Source organism: Aulostomus chinensis, chromosome 2 (genome assembly GCF_037954235.1).
Source record: "Aulostomus chinensis isolate RoL2024-O1b breed Wild chromosome 2, RoL_Achi_v1.0, whole genome shotgun sequence".
Lineage (NCBI taxonomy): Eukaryota > Metazoa > Chordata > Actinopteri > Syngnathiformes > Aulostomidae > Aulostomus > Aulostomus chinensis.
In genome coordinates, this window is record NC_141321.1 from 12,471,509 (window position 1) to 12,494,382 (window position 22,874).

General features: G+C 42.1%; 1 protein-coding gene across 1 annotated transcript in view; it reads right to left on the reverse strand.

Annotated features, from left to right (window-relative positions):
- The window catches only part of LOC147269091 (protein kinase C-binding protein NELL1-like), a 254,959-nt gene that overhangs the window by 137,017 nt on the left and 95,068 nt on the right, over positions 1-22,874 (reverse strand). Inside the window, exons 11-12 of the mRNA XM_086179487.1 lie at positions 18,438-18,537; positions 13,723-13,851 (exon numbers count right to left, since the gene is read on the reverse strand). Coding sequence (XP_086035613.1) covers positions 13,723-13,851; positions 18,438-18,537 — 229 coding nt within the window. The remainder of the gene's footprint in view (positions 1-13,722; positions 13,852-18,437; positions 18,538-22,874) is intronic.

Here is a 22,874-nt window from a genome sequence, read left to right on the forward strand (position 1 = left end):
TTTCCCTGCCTAAAAGAATTATATTTTTGGTGAATATTTCTCAACAGTGGGGTTGTGCCTTATTTGTCAAAAGTGTGTGGTTTCTCCCCCATCTGAGGCATGTTGTGACAGAGCACACGTTTTTACGCAGGGTCTGTCTCTGTACCTTCGTGAAGCCACCTGAAAATGACAGGGACATGTCTGATGCAGGGGAGAATTTAGAAGTTAAACTGTTTTGTTTTGTTGTTTTTTTTTGCACTTTTTATGTATCGCCTTATTATTTACAACAAAACATCACAGGAAAGAGAAGGAGAATAAAAGGTTACAGGGAGTGCACCTCACTGGTCGGTGGTCTGACTACATCTTTGTGAAACACCCTCCAAACAAGTATGTGTGTCTGGAAGCAGCTGGAGGGGAAGCCCCTCGTGGAGAGACACCAAAACACATACATAAACGTGTATGTGAATGCTCCTCTGAGATTACTAAAAGAATAATAATAGAGGGAGTCATAAAACAATGTTTGCAGCAGGTTCACAGCATCAGAAAACAAAGACTTTTTTTCAGATGTGGGAGTGTGTTTAGGGAACAGCAGGAAGTACCTGTCCAGTTCAGGGCCTATTGCTCTTGTTGTTGTAGAGGAAACTGGTGGAGGAGGACCTCTCACAGAGTCTTCTGTAAATTCTAGTAAATTACAGACTTCTTATCCTGTGTGAATGCACCTCACAAAACACAGACTTGAGGGGAATTACTAAATTACACGAGTTCACCTGGTAACACTAATCCTGTGTGAATTGGCCTTTTCTGTCCATTTTCTCTCCTGGTATCTGCTTGTGGATTTTTTTGTATTGCCAAATGTGAAGATCTCGGCAGTTAACATCAAACATGAGAGCAAAGGGCAAATAGAAGTAAAATCCAAGCTGTAATAAACCAGAATCAATCGTTGAACCAGCGTAGCGTCACCGAACACCGTCCCCCCTTCTTTAAGACTCCTTCTTTAAGCTGCGAGTACAACCAGAGTTTGGTCTTAAGGCACCTCAGCGGTCACTGAAGCAGATGGAGGTTATTTGCTCTGCTCAGGGCACCTCATTGAAGGTAATTAGCGAGGCTAAAGAGCTGCTCTTACACTTTCTCCTCCTAGATTTGTCTTGCTGGGGAATTAAACCATCTCTGGAACTTCACATCGCCTGCTGAGAGGTTTGGTGGTGATCAAACCCTCAATATGTTCTGTTTATGCTGGGCAGGACGGTTATGCCTCAAGTGGTCACAGTATCATATCAAGCTTAGAAATATAAACCCACTAACTCCTGTGGGATACTGTCTGACCCTCATCACATTGCATTGAAATCTCTATGAAAACACACAACAGCACACACTGCTACTACTTTGCAGCATCTTACCTTTTATAATTATTTTTGGCTAATATAAATATTGAATATTTACTTTCGTATTTCATTGTCTTGTCAGACATGAATTGAAAATGTAAAATTTAATCTAAATATTGAACTAAATTTTACATTTTCAATTAATGTCTGGCAAGACAATGAATTTTATGAATCTGTATAATATTGTCTGAGAATAAATAATTTCATTTTCATTTTGTGTCACGTTATCTGAGCGGTCAACACAAACCTTTGAGCCTGCCCTCCTAGAAAGCTTTCCATGACATTTTTATAACATTATGTGACAAATGCCCTCTTGTTGCCATAGCAATTTCCTTTTTTATATTGTATTTTTATTTGGAAGGAACAGATAAATAGGATGGTATACATCCTCCTCCTTAAGCCCCTAACAGTAAGATGTCCTGAGTAAGCAGAGCCAGATAAGTCTCCCACATTCACTTGGAGAGAATCTCCGATACATACCAGTTTAATTCCCTTATAACAGTTTACATGAACAATGAACAGAACCAGAGGGTCACCTGCCGCAGTTGTTGTGGAAATAATCATAATAACCAGTCATAAATTAAATAAATGAATTACAAAAAAATAGTACCAGTGAGATCAAATAAAGTCTGCTCTCATGGGGGTTACAAATGCAATCCTGATGTTCCAAATTTTGTAAAATTTGTCCCGTTGGGTTCTTAGTTGATAGGTCAATGTTTCCATCCTAAAAATCACGAGTGTACTTCCAATCTAGTCATCTAGAGTAGGTGGGGTCGGGGTTAACCATCTCCTGGTAATTGCTTTGTACTTGCCACCAAGAGTATTTGCAGCAACTTTATCTCTCACCTACAATCCAAAAAAGCAACATGACATCCATACAAGGCATCAAAACTCAGAGGAATTTGGGTGTTAAAGACTTAGTGAAGCCTGGATACCCCTCCAGAACACTTTCAACTTGGGGCAGTCCCAAAAGATGTGATAAAGGTGAGCCACCATCGAGCCACATTGTCTCCTACATGGCAAATTTGCACCTCTGTTTTACTCCTGGTGTAGTGTCTTGAAATGCCTAATAACAGGCCAATTTTAACAGAGGCAGTGGAGAAATTAGATGGCATATATAGCAAGAAGGACGATGTAGGTAGGAGGCTGGGGTTACTGTATGAGTTCATCAACAAGGAATCTTGGGACTTTCCTGTTCCCACCTGAGATTCAATACATATCACCCCACCATCTCAACCTTTCTATTGTTGTATCCAGGACAACGAAACCGAACAAACTTAACAGGTTTCCTCCCGTTAAATAAAGCCACGTTTTGGCTCATCGTCACCTAAATCACGGACTAACCTGCCACCTTAGATACAGTAATGCACTGACCAGTTATTCAAGTCAACATTCACTAGCAGTTTGTTAACGGCTAAGCATTTGTTCCACCCGAGACTGTTCAAGAATACTTGACTAAAAAAAACACTGCTTAAATTCAGCTTTGTGCATACATGCCATGGCCATATCCATCAAGCCATCGATATGTCCATTCAGGCTGGAGCACTTTAGCACTTAAGGACTTGTACTAAAGATGTGATTGACAGTAGGTGAGCAATTTTTTCCAGCTGCCTCCCTGTCTTACCTTGCTGTATCTCCCACATCCCTCTAACCCCAACCCCTCTTTCTGCAATGTAGCGAACTGAGGAGGAGCAGACACCGATGCTCGTTCGTTCCCTGTCATTACATCCTTGTTTTAACACCTCAGAGGCAGAGTTCCCACAGAGAACCTGATTGATTCACAGAAGAACAAACACAGCCAATTACTCTTTAATACCACTGAGTGAGAGCCAATTCAGTCAGCGGCACCAGCTGATGTCACAGGAGACGGACGCACAATGCCGCTTCCATCAGCATCACGGCTGAAAGAGGACAAATGAGGATTATCACTAACTGCTCCCAATCAATAAGTCACTTTCTTTTGCATCGTGCCTTTCAGCACACATCTCATTTGGTCTCATCAGCCCTGCACTGAAAACATGAATTGTAATGACTCTGATACAGGACAAGGCTGAACTGAAGGAGATTAGGATCCAGGACATTAAAGGGTAGATTAGGTCCCAGTAGTCCTCAAGTCAGTGTCTGTCTGCCCTCAAAACTCTAACTTGTGTCTCATGAAACCCTGTCTCTTGCACATGATCACAATAACTTGCCTCCTGCACAATGATTGTCCTTCATATATACTAACACTGGCTTATTCATGAGTGGGCTGGATATAATATCTCTTTGCATGGCTACAGACTCGTCTAAAATCCACGTGTTACTGAGAACTTGTTTATCTGATTTAAGCTACTAAAGCTCCCAGTGTAGCGGTGCAGCCATGTCCTCACTGTCCCTGCTCTAGCTAGCTGCCCTATGGGTCCCATGTGTTGTACAGTCTGTGTCATCCAGTGGCCTGTTGTAAGTAAGCTTCAATGTCACTAATTTTAATTTTATTTAAAGCATAGTGACATGTTACCATCATAGTCCTACTATTGTCAAATACTGAGAGGATAGACGGACTTGACACCCAACCAACACAACACAAGACCAAGTAAATTGAGCCAAAGACAAGTAAGCAAACTATGTTATTCTGTTAGCTCACGTAGCTAAATGTATTAATGCAGCTAACGTAGAGGGGCAGTTTCCTGAGAGACAAATCATGAGCTCGTATTTTACATAAATTCATATTGATATGTGAAGTACAAACTGTCAGATTCAACAATAATAAAGCAGAAACTCATCTCTAGAGGGAAAGCATCTTTCTCTATGGTGTACTGGGACATCTATTACATAGAAACACTTCTCTGATTGTAGAAGCTGCAAAACAAAGAACTGGGAGATTTAAGGACAATTGACAAATCTAAGTTAACCACGTTGCGCTGTTCATACATCCCAGTCAAATCAGCTCTGCAGGCTCGCAGGCATGTCCCTGGAAGAGTAACTGCACATTGCAGCAATGCAGACCAGCTGTTGTTTCGTTGCATCACTTTTTTCTTTCAGAGACATATTAATGGTTCTGCAGTGAAAAAATAAATAAATAAAATCACACCAGCACACAAATATAAATCATTCATTAGAAACATCATTGACCGCAGTGGCTGTGAGTTTTGTTTTTTGTTGTTAATGCTATGTTAAAAAGCTCCTCAAGGCTGAAACAGGTGCTGTTAACGGAAGAAAAGAGACATTGCTAGTATAAAAGTACATCCACTCTCTCTCTCTCTATCTCTCTCATTCACACACACACTAACACACACAAAAAACATAGTGTCATACAATTTTTACTATGTACAATCCTGTAATATATTGAGAAATAGTACACATTGTAAAGTACACTGCAGCTGATACCACACACACACTAACATGTGAGTCTCAACACATTTGGGATGTGTTAAATCTTCAACATATTACAGGCGTGTATTTCTGTGCTCCTCTGGTTACTGGTGTTGTAATGTGCCATCACACCCAGCAGGGAAAAGTCAGGAAAGGCTTTCAGTTTTAGGGGATAAGCAAGACCAACTAAGGGCAGGTGGTACTGCACTTTGGGTGGGAGCACATCATGTTTTCCTGAGCTTATCTGCAAACCCAGAACACACACACACACACACACACACACACACACACACACACACACACACACACACACACACACACACACACACACACACACACACACACACACACACACACACACACACACTTTCATCCCTGCTGTAGAAGCTCTGCAGGCAGGTGCTGCTCTTGATTAGCTCATTTCCAGCCTCCATGGATATGATTCCTGCAGGTTTGTGCTGCCTGAGGTCGGTCTGTCTGTCTCTGGCTGCAGCCCACCACTGTAGATCCCTATCAGTCAGTGTGCTGTCCAACCAGCCAGAACCAAAATGCCTCAGTTTATCTCAGCTCATCTGCAAACATATGATAACAACACCTCTCCCGGTCACAGCGATGCAGGGACACAAACTAAGGAAATGGTCCACAAATGACTCTAAATCCAAAGTCGTGTTTTCTGGAAGTATCTGGATAATCTATCTACTATCAGCTGTGAACATTTCAGTGCACGGGGCTCGGGACACATGAACAGACTAGATGGGGTCCAGCAACTGAACAAGCAACACAAGCACTGCAAGGCAAAATAAATACTATGACCAATGGTCAGTTCAATCAGTTTACAAAAAAGGATAACTTTAGGGTAAGTATATGTACTGTAGATCGATTTGGTTTTCTTTGAGAGTCCTGCCATATACAATTGATGTGAATGAATGTAGATTGTGGTGTTCACCCTATTAAAAGAAATGAAAGGCTTGACTCCCTCTATTTGAAGAATTTTCATTTATGAGCTACTTTCCACTGTGAAAATTGTCCCTTTGAAATGTGCTCACAGTGAGGTCTGCTGATTAAGTCAAGTGCCCTTGACACTGTTTCAGCAGTGATGTAGTACATATTCAGATTTGAGCTTTCTTCATGATTTGATTGTTAGGTTGGAGTTCTCAAATCTTAAAGTTCAGTCTGTGACTCACATTGCAAAAAAGGATAGAAAAGAAATCATTTTCGCATCTAATGTCAGTGTACAAAAGATTATCAACAAAGCAGGTTCAGTTTGTTCTCAGCCTAACTTTTGTCATACGTTACTTGCTTGTGTTAAGGCTGGCTGTTCTCATTCTTACTCGTACCTGCAAACAACAGCTTATATATAAACCATGTAATCTTCAGCCACGCCCCAGATGTGGAGAAACTGACAAAACCAGGTGCTTTCAGTGAGATATCGGAACATTTTCAGCTGTTGTATTAGTATCACAGGAGGAGCTCCACAGATAACATGCGCCACCCACTGCAGGGCTGCTGGCTCACTGGGCTATTTCTTCAGAAGCTTTCTTAAAGTTATGTTTTGTCAAAAGTATTTATGATATATTCTATCCAGTGTATTGACCTAGATTTGACAGTCACCTTAATGTTTGTTTTTGGAGGCAGGAGCATTGTATGAACCAAGTGGGGCGAAAACCTGACCAGACCTTAAAATCAGCGTTGTCAACAACTATATTCTGCATATTGGGGGGGGGGGGGGACTCAAAATTCAACATCATGTTTAAATCATAAATTCAGTAACATGTTTCACCACAGAGGAGGTCTGGTTTGTTCTCTGCATGCAAGCTCAATTTTGGTTGAACCAGACGAATAGAAATAGAAAGCCTTTATTGTCACTATACACAGTACAATGAGATTTAAAGAGCAGCTCCGTAAAAGTGCACACACAATTTTCAATTTAATTAATTCAGTTGTCAATACTGACAAAAAATAAACACAGCAGATATCTTTTGGGAAGTTTTGTGAAGTGGATTAGAGACACGTCGGCACTGCAAAATATTTCACATATATAGGAAAGTGGCATAATCATGAATTTGGATGTAATAATAAGGTTTGATGCAGACAAATGCAGCAGGATGTCAAATGGAGCTGTGAAAACACAATCAAGTCTTTGAGATTTCTGACCAACTGTCAGAACAATATACAGTACATAACGCCCTCTGTTGAGGTTGATGTAGTGTCCTCATACTAGTTTTTAATCAATCTGATGGTATTTTCTCCTCAGATTTAAACTTGTTTTGGGCTGAATTTACAATGGGATATTTTGCAGTGTAACTAAAATCAAGTTATTTCTTTTTCAGGGAAAGGGATGTGTAGATGAATTGCAATTTTTCATTTGATTTTATTTAAAATTCTTCCTTGCTACATCTCAGATTATAGTGGCTGCTTCTATTAGAGGCTAGGATTGCTCTTAAGTGATTTTATTGAGCTTATTTTCAATACTGGATGTAATTAGGGCAATCTAGCCACAGTTGTTAAGAGGTCCCATTCAATAGCATCCATTCAGTAGAATGCTGAGAAGTATCAAAGCAATACTGAACCCACAAACAAAACTAAAAACGAGCAAACATAATAGAAAACTAAAACAAGGCTTCACTTTTAAAAGAATGGAGTATAAAGGGCGGCACGGTGGTGCAGTGGTCAGCACTGTCCCCTCACAGCAAGAAGGTTCCAGGTTCCAGTCCCGGCTCCATCACAGGATCTTTCTGTGTGAGTCTGCATGTTCTCCCTGTTCCTGTGTGGGTTCTCTCTGGTACTCCAGCTTCCTCCCACAGTCCAAAGACATCAAGATGGGACGAGGCTGATTGATACTCTAAATTGACCGTAGGTGTGACTGTGAGTGTGAATGGTTGTCTGTCTCTATGTCTTGGTCCTGTGATGGACTGGTGACCTGTCCAGGGTGAACCCTGCCTCTCACCTGAAGGCTGCTGGGATAGGCTCCACCCCCACGACTCTTAACAGGATAAGCAGTAGAAAATGGATGGATGGATGGTGCAGTATCAACATTTTTCTCTTATTCTTAATTTTTGATTATGTTTTGTCAAAAACATGAATATAAATTATCCTCTTTTTGCTCTCTGAAGCACATGTTCTAGTTCAAACTTTTAAATGAGCTGCATAAACACATTCAGATACTGATTGCACCTTGCATTACACTAATCCGTCAGAACAAGACACATCATCCCGGACGCCTAAAGGGTACGATGCCATTAGCACCAAAGTCACGGAGTATTATCAGCGAGTGGTGAAACTTGGAGGGAGAGAAAGAGAGAGAGGAAGCAAAGAGGGGAAAAGAGCAGAAATCTGCTGGGGTGTCAGTGGAGATTGACTGGAGATCAGGGACATCATAAAAGTGGCTCCCGAGAGCCTGTTAGCTAAGGGACACATCACAGAGTTAGCCTCTGCCTGCACCCAGGGAGTTCAGCGGCTCCGCGGCTAAAAGAAAGCGAGCTGAACAAACAGAAAAAGCCCCGTTAGGTTTGATGCGTCGGCCTCAAACTAGTTTCAAATCCTATTATCCATAGCGGGGAAAAAGAGAATCAGCAGGACAGAATCTCTGCAGGCCAAATAAACGGCAGAAGAATGCAGACTTTGCAGGAGATCAACAAGCATGAGGAGCATGTGGAACACAGAGGCAGTCAAAATGGTTGATCAAATGTATGTTAGTTAGGTGCAAATTAAATGTGTTCTATGCCGAACAAAACACACAGCTGGTGAAGCAGTGAAACAAATCAACCTTTGCACAGGAAACAAAAGAGAGGCAGCGGCTGTGTCAGAGCTGCTGAGGAGGACAACAGTAGCTAATGCTCTAATTACAGCAACCCATGAGGGTTCTTGACAGAAGGAAAATTCTCCACAACGACCTCCAAGGAGCTTTTCTATGGAAATAAGCTTTGTTGGTGCATTCAGGAAAGTACTTGACTTGATTCTTGGCTTTTTCATTTCATGCATTAACCCGTACATACTTCCAAGGATGCACCATGGTGATGGTGGCTTTAATTTGAAACATAGAGGAGGAAAGACGTCGCAGATGAGGCACTTGGGTAAAGACTTATACTAAAAACTATCATGTAGAGTGGGAGATCATTTGGGTCATGTAACACTGAGAGCATGTGCAATGAAATAAAATATGCACAATCGTTTTGGTTCAACACTTAGATGCATGCTGGGATTTCACCAGCTCCGGGGCTTCTGTGGTAAAAACCAGTTATTTGGGAGGTGGTGGCTCCCTTTGCTCTCAGCTGAGAAATTGACTTTGTTTGTCTTCAGCTGATGCAACTATTCTACATTGAGCTCTTTCTTTATTTGGAGTTTTATTCTGAGGCATTGTGTTTCACCAACATAAGGATTTTTTTGCATGTGTGTAGGGGGGGGGGGGGTGGGGGCGCTACAATTAACAAGCCGTCAGCCAAAAAACAACACCAGCAATAATATGTCTCCTCTGGTGCTGGGAGGATGCAGATCTGCTGGGACCGACAGCACAAACAAGCTGATGAGGATAATAAGCGTACGATAAGCCCATTAGCACAAACGTAAAATGGAACAACATCAGTTGGTGGGACACTGAGCTGGAACCTAGGAGATGAAGTTGGAGCTTGAATGCTGGTGTGGTAGGTGTTGTGCACCTGGTGAGGGTACAGAGAACAGTTCCAACCAACTGTAGTTACAGATGGTGCAGTGGAGTGATGGGAGTGTTGGGAACACTGGGTGATTTTTGGACCTCTTGGTAGTGGTCTGTTCTCCCCAGTTGGTCAGCGAATACTACAGCTGGATTTGTTATTGTGCTGAGTGTCTCAGATTTTAATGGAGGAAAGACAGCAGCGTGAGAGTTCAGTGGAATCTATTTCAGACACAGAGGGAACCCTACACATCCAAAAATAACACAAGCAAGTTGAACGCCTGGACAGAGCTCACACTAACAGGAAACTCACAGAGAGAGATGTTGCTTGCAGGCAGAGGAGGATGAGTGCAAGAGCTAAAGTGGCCAAAATACTGCAATCAAAATATCAAAGCAATTAATTGCACACTCGCACCTTAATGTGAATTCAGCTTGTAAATGAGCAACAGTGCGTTACCAGTAGAGGGCAGTAATGCACTTTAGCCGCATCTAATCTGCCGGAAATTTAAAGAGCTCAGCCTCTAAAATGTTATCCATTTATTCACACATTTACCAACATCTGTTTGAACTGAAACACTCTAAACTGTCATCATGATCAAAAGTAATGGATCTAAATGATTTACAATAATTACTTACAAAACACACTTTTTAATCAATTTACTGACATAGTTTAAATGTTATCAATTACTTTTCTCAGTAACATTGCAATGCAATCACAACCTTACCAGGACAGTAACTCATCATCTGTAATATTTCTATCCTGGCTCAGCTGAGTGTCGACAGGAGCAGGGAGTAGCGACACTGCCTTCTGTCTACCTTCTGAAGCTTCTTCCAGGATTAGAAAATGTTTCCTGGGCTAGGAAGAGGAGGAGCAGCAATCTTAACATCCAGAACACAAGGCCTTCAACTGAACCCATTCCATGAATCTGGAGAGATGTCAGCCTACATGCAGTAATTTATATTTAATGGAGTTCTAAACACCAAGGCTTTGGTGAGGTAGCCTGTTTGTTTGTCATCATGTCTGCACGCTCTCCATATGTCGCCACGTTTCTGCTTTCTCTGAGACGGATGGCTCTGGAGATCAACACAGCAAAACATGTTGTTGCTACGTGTTACAGTCCGGCCTACTTTAGACAACACGGCGCGATGTTTTTCTCATCACACCCAACTATCCTCAAAACTAATAATACCCAAGTTCAAATGGAGGAGCCATTTTGGAACCGCGAGGTGACTGAATGCAGGCTGAAGCTGAACTCTATATGGCAGTTTTACTGAAAGAAAACACTCATCTTCAGTCACTAAGCTGCACTTTAAAACATTTATGGACCATAAAAGTCATGTTTAATGACAACCTGGAGCCACTGTCAGACACAATATTCCTTTTATAATATACACATGGAAGAATCAATTTGTAAAATAGAACTTTTTTAGGATATCAGTCACATATCAGACCGTTGAGTTTCATTTATCACTCTAGAAAACAAAACATTACTACAGCAATGTTGTGCCAAGGATTGCTAATGAGTGGAAAGATTCCAGTAAATTTCCTGAGAGTTGTAATCTTCCCATGGGAATTAATTTGAATGTATGGAAATAAAGAGGGATTAACCAGGATAAAACTGGACATACTGGGGAAAGTTACACTGACTTGATTTCGTCGTGCACTGAGCATTCTTCCATCACATACACAGATAGCATCTTGCACGCTACAGCAGGGCTTTACCAGTCGAGGAATAGTTGATTATATAACTGGGCTGAATACATTTCATCAGTGATATTAAGTTTCACTGCAGAAAATGTTTTTTTTTTGGGGGGGGGGGGGGTCAGTGAAAGTATCTATTTAAGTTCAAAAACAAGTAGATGGATTCATTTTTTTAAAAAGTGAATTGTTAAGTTTGCAGGCGTATAAGAATACAAATAAATACACTATTTCATCCCATTAATTCCATGGCAAGTTTCCAGCTTTGTATATTTCTGGAATTGCAACCAGAGTTGTACCACACTTATTTAAGATGTAGGTGAAGTGATGTCAAATATCATAACTAATCCACTTAAAGTAGTTTTCTGCCTTCAGGAAGGACCCTTAAACATGGATAACATCGTGACTGGAAGATTTACTCTGTTGATCTGACAATCAGCGTATCCCTGCACGTCCTCATACTGTGAGGGACTGTTGTGGATTGGAGTGGAGCTTTGGGTAAACCTATTTACCATGCAGATCAAACATAAGCAAACAGAGTGAAAGGCTCGTGGCTACCCAGCTCTCAGCGTGTTTAGAGGATTCATTCTGCTGTGGCTCTGACCCAAAGACAACTGCACAGAGCAGCGAGAAAATCCTTCCATCTGCCGACTGCCACTCCCAAGCCTCCTAATCAAATAAAGCCATTAGTTCCATCACAAGTACTCTGGGCTTGCAGACCAATGCCTTCACACAGCCAAGTCCAACAATCAGCACACTGACACTTGTATATTAGTCTTGGATCTCTGAAAAATGTGTGAAATGGTCTGAAAGCCAGATAATGTTCCCTCCTTTCAGGATCAAACAACTGAAAAACGATAGATGCTGTATTTTAAGAAATGAACAGATCTCACATAAATGTGTTGGATGACCTCAACCTCTTATGGTGACATTATGTAGTTGTGTAATATGTTGTTGAGAGTTAATGGTCACTTCACATTCTGTTCATGTGCACTTTGTATAATCCTGTGTACTGTAGTACAAGTGCCTTTTTTCTCAGTTTATAAAGTAGTGCTATGAGAGTCATGGAATCAAAATACACAAATAGTAAAGCAACGACAAAAAAAAAAACACCCCCAAACTGCCACGGTCGCATTTGAATAACTTTTTGTTATTATTATTTAAAAAGCAAGCGCTTCTTAAGACACTACCTGAATAGTAACAGAGAGTTGCCCGTTTAAATGGGGAACAACCCACTCAAAGCCATAGTTAATTAGCCATCAAACAAGATGTGAGGACAAGTCAGAAAAAGTCACGATTGTTTGATTTTGAAATATTTAAAAAAATACTCAAAAACTATCCCAACTAACTCCTGCAGGTACAGCTATGATGCTGTTTGCTGCACCTGCTGCAAATGGTTCCATGAACTTACATTTTCATTTGTACTCAGTTGCAAGCAGAATGGCAGGGTGAAAGATCAGATTGGGGGGAATTACTCTAAACGTGGAGAGAACTTTTGCACAAAATTTAATGTGCAATCAATATACATTTGTCTCTGTTTTTTGCGGATGACGTGGTCCTCTTAGCTCCATACAACAACCTCCAGCTCTTGCTCGGACAGTTTTCAGCTGAGTGTGAAGCGTCTGGGATGAGAATCAGCAACTCCAAGTCTGAGTTCATGGCCCTAAAAAAGGGTGATCTGCCTACTCTGGGTTGGGGGGGGGGGTTCTGCCTAAGGTGGAGGAGTTTAGGTATCTCGGGATCTTGTTCACAAGTGAGGGTAGGATGGAGTGGGAAATTGACAGGCAGATTGGGGTGGCATCCACAGTGATGTGGGTGCTAAACCAGTCTGTTGTGGTGAAGAGGGAGCTTAGCCAAAAGGCAAAGCTCTCGATTTACCGGTCAATCTATGTTCCAACCCTCACCTATGGTCATGAGCTCAGGGTAATGACTGAAAGAGCGAGATCGCAAATACTAGCGGCCAAATGAGTTTCCTCCGCAGGGTGGCTGGGCTCTCCCTTAGAGAGAGGGTGAGAAGCTCCGTGTCAACAGGAGTAAGTTGAGGTGGTTCAGGCATCTGGTGACCTTGAACTTGACCTTGCCCTGAAAACCTCCTAAGGTTTTCAGGGCAAGTTCAACTGGGAGGAGGCCGTGGGGCCAACCCAGGGCACACTGGATGGATCATATCTCTCGGCTGGTCTGGGAACACCTCGGGATTCCCCCGGAAGAGCTGATGGAAGTGGCTGGGGAGAGGGCAGTCTGGGCTTCCTTGCTGAGGCTGCTGCCCCCACGACCCAGTCCCGGATAAGCAGAAGGCGATGATGACGAATATACATTCGTGCATTAGTTTAGTTTTCTGTAGCAACTTTAACAAAAAGTTTACCTAAACTTAACTCTGTCCCCAAATTACAGCTAATGGTAATATTTTGCAAACAGTCAAGTCAACACATCAGTGTTTCTCCATGAGAAACTCAGCTCCAATGACCACGAATGTCCTTGGAAAACTTCAAGTTCTAGTTCACAACCAACCACAGGACTTTCTGACCATGCACTTTGCTCTAAGTACAGCCAGTTATTATCATGCCACACGCTCAGCTTCTCCTACAAAGACCTACAGAATTCTACCGGTACAAGTCAGTCAGAGGAGTCCAAGCTGCCAGAAGTAAAGTATAGTATAGTCCTACCTTCACAGTAGGTCGAATCCCCATGGATGGAGGCAAAGCCGCTCTTGCATTCACACTCTGCTTTATTATTCTGGTTTTTACACTCAGAGTTTTCCCCACAAATGAGCCCCTCTGCACAGAAGTCATATCCTGAAAGAGAGGGGACAAAAGAAGCTTTGATTTACTTTGGTCTTAAAATTGGCCCACTTCAGGCAGTGGAAGGGCTGTGTAAAAACACACACACACACACACACACACACACACACACACACACACGTGTGGACACGCACACATACACTCACACCACACACTCACAACTGTACACAGAGAGAAAACACTAACAAGCAACCTTACTCCTGTCACCCACGCAGCTTTGGATGACAAGTAGTCTGATGTTTCAGCTTTATGACTGCAGTAAATTTGGTGCAATAGTAAAAGTTTGACATCCATGAAAGAACGCACAAGGCAAGGAAGCACACAGCCAAGACAGCAGGGTGAAACGTTCAGTGGAGTGCATCTCGGGGAAAGGTTCTCCAGATTCTCTCTGTGTAGCGGAGGTAGGGTAGTCAACCCACCCTGGTCTGGGTACCAAGCTGACTGACCCCAACGTGGAAAAGGCAGGCTAACATTCCCTCACACACACACACACGCACACACAGTTCTTAGAACAGTTCAGCTTCTCGTTCACAACCAACCACAGAACGTCCCTGACACCTCTCCAATTCCCAAACATCCCACTTCTGACACCAAGTGTAGGGAAGGTACATGTGACTACCTCTGCTAAAGGCGTACCCCAGAGACTGGTGACGCACTGGTGTGTGGGGCACCCTGGGAATTGGTGAGGTGTGGTGGAGGATGCATGAGCCGTCATGGTTAATATTCACTCTGGATGCTGGGACAACAAGCCTGGCACTTTGGCGTTGTGATCAGTGAGACTGTTTGGTACCCGGAATTTTGGTAACTTGGATTTTGAAACGACATTCCCTTAAATGCACTTAACAAAAAATACAGTATTTTTGGTCCACACTGCAGTAATCAATAAAAATATTACAGGGAACAGTGACCAATTCTCAAATATTATATATTTAATGTATATATACATACATAATACCATAAATGCCTCTGGGTAGCTTGTTGAAAATGATCCAAGAGTCCTGAACCCTGAAGTCTAAAAACATGAATGTGATAGCCACAGGGGACATCTAAAGGATGAACTGAAAACATATCGTGGTCAGAGGTCAGAGGTCAGTGTTACAGGCACACATGGCAGAGTCAATGTGTGGTTTCTTGTGCTACTTCTAAATGTGGAGCTTCAAGTATGTTATGGAAGAAATGCAAGGGCATATCATTGTTGTAGCTTTCTACTAATATACTGAAGAAACCATTTTAAGAAACATAAAAGGACGGTCACAAAATGCTGATGCTGAGTAGCAGTAACATTCTCACTAGTAGCGTATCTAATCATGTAATAGCATTATTCACTTCAAGTACGCTCTCAGGGCACAGACCTACTCCACCGTCCATGTCAGGGAGAAAACACAAATCCTTTTTTTCAATGCTGCTATACAGATACACCCCAACATTTAATGGGTTCTTACTGCCATGCCTCGACCATGTTCCGTGAAAATCAGCTTGGTCATTGTGGTGTAATCCTGCAGACTGACAGACAAAAGGCACCCAAACAAATCTCCTTGGTGGCGGTAAATATTCTCTTTGTTACTATATAAACTTTTAGAATATTTCATCTCCAGGGGACAGGTTTAGATAGTGTGAAGCCGTGGGGGTTTTTTTTACCCGGTCTTTGCGTTTCCATACTTTGTTAAGTGTTGTGAATAAGCTGAAAGCAGTTGCAATCCCCCCAAATACAGAAAACTACAAACTTCTCATAAACAACTTTCAAGGCTAGCGGGGAGGGTGAGTGTTTCCATGCATGTAAATCAGCAGTGCAGGAGTCACTAACACTCCGACAAGGTCAGGATCCCTCACGGATTTCCTAATTGTGAGCACAGTCAATTGTGCTTGTTGGAACGAACAACCAAGGTTGAGCTACTGAGCCTTTGCAGTCCCCGTGATGTGAATTTACACTCCCAAAACTTTTGTCTGACTTGAACCAGACCAGACGGAGATCTGGCACATGTTTAGAAATGTGAGGTGACAGACAGAGGGATGGAGGGATGAAGTGACAAATAGTATGACAGACAGATAAGGAGACCATGTGACTTTTCTCCTCCTCAGCAGTGATGAGCTGATGATGCCCATCAGGCCGGGTAATGGGTGACAGACTGGCTGCACATAAAAGCCCAGAGAGGCAGAGAGGGTCTGGGGAGCCATTACTTAGGAAAGAGCTGTGTCGGCATCCCCCCCCCCCCCCCCCCACCACCACCACCACCATAGCAGCACCACACAAAATACATGTTATAGGACTGTGTGTGTGTGTGTGTGTGTGCGCGTGCATGCGGATCAGAGGACAAAAAAAAAATCAGATTCCAGCCAAATACATCCCTGACTGGATGATTTCCTCCCAGTAATATAGAATTGTGAATATTCAGTGGAGATGCTGTAATTACATTTTTTTAACAGAACCACTAGAGACTTAACAGTGAAGTACTCTTCAGAGTGGAGGCAAAGCACTGAGTCAAATGGAGATGATGTGAAATAATGAGCAACTGAGTTTTAGCTGTAGGAGGAAGGAGGTGTGTGTGTGAGAGAGAGAGAGAGAGAGAAAGAACAGAGCATATAGGAAGAAGCATTCGGTGTAATCTGCTTTTTACTTCATAAACCTTTCTTATCCCTACTGTCCTTTGCTTTATATACTTTATCTATCTTCTCCTCCCTCTCTCCCCATCACCACTTTTTTCAACATAGTTCTTTCATCATTTACTTTCAGCTTTTATATATATCCTCTTCAGTCCTCCTTTCATAACCCTCCTCTCTCCCTCCCTCTCTTCCATCTTTATTTTCAAGACAAGAGTCCAGTTATCATCTGTCTTTGCTTCACTTGTGCACTTCTGACTTCCCCTCTGTCATCGCCTCACCTCGCTCTCCTCTTGACATGTCACTGATGTGTTGGTCATGAATGGCTCTGCTATAAGAACTGGCTCTTTTTAACTGAACGATGGGTAAGAGCTGAATTCTTGATTGCTTTCTTTTCTTCTTTTCATCACACCTGGGTGCGCACACACACACACAAACACACAGATTTGCTGATTAAACAAACAAAATACCAGAGGGCCACCAGCAGAAACGGGGGTTTGTGGGTGTTTGGATCATGAGTGTTTAAATGAATAATGATAATAATTTCAACCTTTTATTTTAATCTTCTGATTCATAAGGCTGTGACATCTGCACCGTCACCGAATCTGGGCATCAGGTCAAAAACAGAATCGACGAAGGAGAAGCTACTAAACAGACGTTACACAATAGCTGTCCAACTGTCCAACATCTGTCCTGTCACCCTGGATGGATTATAACAGTTTGCTGTGATGGCCGAATGCTGCCGTAAGAGTGACGTCAGCCAACAATCCGCATGGAGATGTTATTAAAAGCAGAGTAATAAATTCGGTGACTGATGAGACCCTGAGGGATGAATGATATCACCACAGTCAAGTTTTTTTTTCTTTCATGAAAGCTGACTCTTTTCTAACAGTGAGACTATGGGGTGCTCCCACGGCTGCACATCATTATCATATCATGCAGGTTTTGGGTTGGGCTGCAGATGTTATTTTGGCACGGAGGGTCACAGTGCAAAATTTAAGAGCCATATGTGCAGGGTTGTGAAGCGGGCCCAGTATTGCTGGTCACTGGGGCAAATCAGACACGTGGTGCTGGACTAGAGCGGGGCGGGGGGGGGGGGCAACTGCGAAGCAAACCTGCTTGATGCTGCAATTTTAACATTTCTTTTCTGTATTCCGTTTTGACTTTTAGAATTAGATTGTCAATAAGTTAAAGGGGAGTGATGGTTATTAGTTCATCAATACTTAAACATTCAAAAAAATGATAAGAAATCCCAAAATTCCTCCATACTGCTTGTTCAACGTATTCCAAGTTTTGTGGAGCCTCAACATGTCCAGTTGACGCCATGTTTAGAGCCTCACTATGGTCTCCATTCACTTCCACTATTTGGGAGATTACTGCAGCTCCTGTTCCTGTGAAACAGGTGTGAGTAGATAATGACCGATTTTACATTTTTGGGTGAAATTAAGTTATACTTGTGCACAAACACCAATCATGGGCCAAAGCACCGCTAAATTTGGCTGAATAATAAAATACTTAACAAAGAGGCAGCAGAACCGGATCCTATTTCTGTGCCAAATGAACAGGCTCACTGAAAACAGTCAGAATTCCCATCAAGATGTCTTCTCCTCTGAATCTGTCGACTCTCAAACACGTTTATCTCAACTTAATGAGAGTTGACTTTTCTTCACTCACAATCCACCTGGGGTTTCTTATGATGCCACCCCACCAACAGTATATTTATTAAGTGTATTTACTAAGTTACTGGTGGCTATTTATCCTGTAGTACCTCCCTGCCAAACCAACAGGGTTCGGGTAAAGAATGCACCTGCTATGATGCTGGGACACAAGGAGAGAAAGAAAGAGACAGTGCAGAGGTGCAATCTGAATGAGCATCTAGAAAACTCTGTGTTTGCTCCTCACAGATTCACAGAAGGTTTGTGTGTGCACGTCCCAGGAGAGAGTACAGAGAAATAGAGACTGATGGTATAAGGAAAACCTACCTTTGCAAACATTGCAGCATCTGCCATCTGGTAAGATCTGTTCACTGATGGTGCAGTTGAGCTCTGGACAGGTTTCAGTGACTTTCACCATCAGGCCATTCTGGAGGAAGAGAGGAGAGGACAAAGGTGGAGGGAAGCTGAGTAAGCAGCATGGTAACCATAACACCTTTATATGCGAAAAAAATGTATCCACAGCTTTGCCACCAAAATTCATGATGGAGTTGCTTACAGTGCAGACTGTGCCGCCATTCTCTACCCAATGGTAAAATACGTTCATCAAATGAAGGAGCTTGTGGACACTATGGAAGCTCAGCACAGTGACATAGAAGCCCCAACAAGAGTTTTGGGGGAGTAATTTCAGTGGAACACAGCCACAACACCACAGAGCCATAAATGCTTGTTGACAGCTCTGGTCATGTGATACCACGGTGCAGATCACCATATAACCGTAAATCGAGTGGTATAGCAGGTTATCAGTTATCAGGAGTTTAAACTTGATTAACGTGACAATTACGGTAAGAATATGGAATCCAGAATGATCCCTTACTTGTTCAGCAAATTTTGATCATAAAAGAAGAGGGTGGCAGCGCTGGAATCTCAGGATTCATTAGCAGCTCCAATAGGGAATAACACATTTTCATAATTTTGAGACATGTCTCCGTTGTAGTTGTTGCTGTGCAAACAATATGGGAGACATGGACAAAAACAAATGGTACAATTGCAAAGATAGTTCCTTCCCCAAACTGCAGACAGGAAACCTCCAGGTTCAGTGACGTCCCAGGTGAGCAAAGCACATGACAGGGAGATAGGAACACCAGTGTGTGGGGAGGTTAAGGTTACATATGCAGAGACTGTGGGTGATTCAGTACCACCAATGATCCTTGAAAATTCTCTTTCAGTCTCCAGGACAATTCCTTGGCTGTATTCACTGATGTAGCATCCTCGAATCGCAGCCTTTACAGATCCTTGTTTTACTTTGTGAAACAAAGACCTTTTGTTCAAATGACCTGTTTTATCAGGCTTTGCTCATCTCGCATTGGGGTTTTTACTTTATAAATATCAGCTCTCTAAGATCCTGCTGCCGGCTGTTTCCTGCATCTTCTGTCCACTTGTCTGGAACAATGTTAGTATGTGTGAGTTACTGACCTTGCAAGGAAAATGTGTCCCACCTGAGGCTGAAATGAGCAACCCTCTATACCACACTGCTGTGTAATGCGTGAGTCATCTTTGGAAAGGTGGTAGGCATTGGTTATTTCTTGAAGTTGCAAAGCTCACTGAGCTTTATGACATGAGAGAATGGTTGCAAGAGGTTCTTGGATAAGAATCACAAGCTTTGAAAAGGAGGATGAAAGGCTGTTGTTAATTATGGTCCAGTTACAATTACAGATGGAAACCTGATCAATGTGCCCATTTTCTCTCCTGAATTTGAAGGACATTTGATTAATTCAAAAAGATGTTCTGCTCAGATAATATGAAGATATCCATCCATCCAGCTTTCTTCCACTGCTTATCTGAGGTCATGGAGGTAGCAAGTCCAGCAGGGCACTCCAAACTCCCCTTTCCCCGGGCCAAATCAATCATCACTGACTCAGGAATACCGAGCGTTCCCAGGTCAGTGAGGACATATAATCCCTCCACCTGCTACTTGGTCTGCCCTGCAGCCTCCTCTCAGCTGAAGCACCTGGCAAACCCCCCTGACTAGATGGCTGGACCACTCCAACTGGCTCCTTTCAACACAAACAAGCAACAGCTTTACTGGATGTAATGGATGAAGTTCCCACTGCCAATCAGACAAGTTGCTTCTAGTATGTGTAATACTTGTGTTCTGTGTAAAAGGACTCATGACAAAAAGAACAGTCCCATAACCAGAAATGCAGCCATCTCCATTTGTTGTTTTAGATAAATCAGTTAATTACTTTTTAGGGGTCGTTCATCGGATTCAGAAAATGGTGAGATAACGGTGACTGTCAAGTTTTCCGTTTAATCTTCCCTACTTGAAAGGGCTCAAGAATACACAAGTTGTATTACTCTTGGTTTGACCATTTATTTTGGTTCCAATTTGTAGCAGGTAATAATCCTTGTATGGAATAGAAAATAAAAAAGGGTATATTTTAGTTTAAACAATAATTTACATTTCACTTTAATATTAGCAAAATTATACTAATTATGCATAGCACAATTTACTTATAAACAATACTTTTATAATTTACACATTTGCACCGTAGCATTCAAGTTTTTAAGCTATGTATAAGTAGGCTAGTCAAGCAATATGATCAGAATGATAAACAGAAATCCATGAAACAATGATTACAAGATCACTACATAAGGCTTGGCCGAAGCTATTTTATTATTATTATTATTATTATGATGATGATGATGATTAAGTCAAGCATTAGCCAAATTAGGCATATACTTTAAACAATACATCATAATTATAGTCCTTTGAATTAGATTATACTTCACTGAATGACTGCAGACTAGCACACTGTCAGACTACATCACCCATAATTCTCTGCAACATCAGGAAACAAATTTGTGCGCTGTTTTCAAACCACCCTTTACGACTAAAACAGCCTACAGCGACAGATGTACTTTGATACATATTGAGAACATGACCGCTACATCAGTGGACTATATCAAGTCACAAGTTGATTCAAATGTCATTTTAAATTCACGAAGCAAACGCTCAACACTACGTTGCCGGATTGTAACGCCACCACCACCGCAAGCAACAGGCTTCGCCAGGTAAGTGTCCATCAGTAGCTCCACAAGTTGTGAAGTAAAACGATAACACAAATCAAACATCAATCAATCAAACGAGAAAAGAAACATTGTCTTACCAGTGGCCTGTGTATTCGATGAGGATTTCGTTCGAGTGCTGTCAGTTCCGATCTACCGGCTTTTAAAGGAAGGACTGTCAAACAAGCGCACCTGCGCTCTACACGTCACTCAATTGAGAGAGAGAGAGAGAGAGAGAGAGAGAGAGAGAGAGAGAGAGAGAGAGAGAGAGAGGACGGCAATTCTTTGCCTGAACATAAACTAGAGCTCACGAGAGGCTTATTTTGAGATTTAGTTTCACTTCATTTTGTTCTTCACTTTCAGTGGTTTATAAACACAAAATTCTTTCAGAAACAAATTAAATTATTTATTTTAGGCACTTTGCTCCTGTTGAGTGAAACAATGACGAATAACAGCGTTGCTTTTTGAAATCTATGAAACTACACCAACAGTTAAGATATTTTCCGAAGTGTGTAAAACAAGAAGATTTTTAGATACTGCTGATTGAATGAGGCTGAAAAACTAAGGCAAATAAAACTCAGTGTCGTCTTCCCCTGGGCCTCCCAAGACAAATAGTGAATGCAGAGCAGCAGCAGCAGCAGCAGCCGGCTTGGTGAATCAGAGCTCCGGTGGTCCCCGTTATGCCTCTCAAGGTCTAAAATATTGACTCAACTCCCCAAGATGCCTTTCTCCTTCACAACTTTTTCAAAGTCATACTTTTCTAGGTGCTACATTAACTGCTTTCTCATGTCATTTTTAAATAGAACAGTCTTCTCTGCACTGTGAGCCTCTTATAAGAAACAGCATTTTCCCATTAAAGGTTGAGTCAGAGATTCTAAAGATATTGATGTTTTAGCTCAACGGCCAAATAAAACATACCCGTCCCTTCGGTGGTCTGTTAAAAGATCCATCCCACAAACTCAAGGGTGCCGTGTTGCCATGTCAACTACTACTAACAACTATATTTGCTGACCAAATGAATAAATAGTGCGTCTCCTGCCCAGAAGTAAGATGGCCTCAATAAGAGGAATCCAATTTCATCAATATATGAAGGCACAAGTGGCTTATGAATGGAAATATTTAAGTTTGCTGACTGATAGGGAGCAACACATTTTCACAAAGTTGGGTATCCACCTTTAACATGAGAAATGAGGGAATGCTAATTCACCAAACATATGAACGCGATCGCTCACGACAAGAGCAGCCGTAATGAGCCTCCTCTGCAGGGAGCTGAAGAGATGCAGAGTGGTCTCATGAGATGGGCTCCAGCAGAACTTGCTGGTGAGCAAACCTACTATGTCAGACTAAACAAAAGTTTCACCTTTAAGTAGGCTGGTCTGGACTGCTTTTTCCTCATTCTGGAACACACTAGGACTTGTGTATCATCCCAGTCAACTCTGTGTGTGTGTGTGTGTGTGTGTGTGTGTGTGTGTGTGTGTGTGTGTGTGTGTGTGTGTGTGTGTGTGTGTGTGTGGTGGCAAAGCCTCAGTACAACGCCTAACAATAGGCTGGTGACGAGCTCTGGAGAAGGTTCGAGTAAAGCCTCAGCTCCACTCTGCTTCAGATTTTAGGAGGTAAGACGAACTGATGCTGGCTCATCAAACATATTGAAAAAAAAAAACAGTAACAGCCATCACTGACACATGAAGAGGTCTTGTT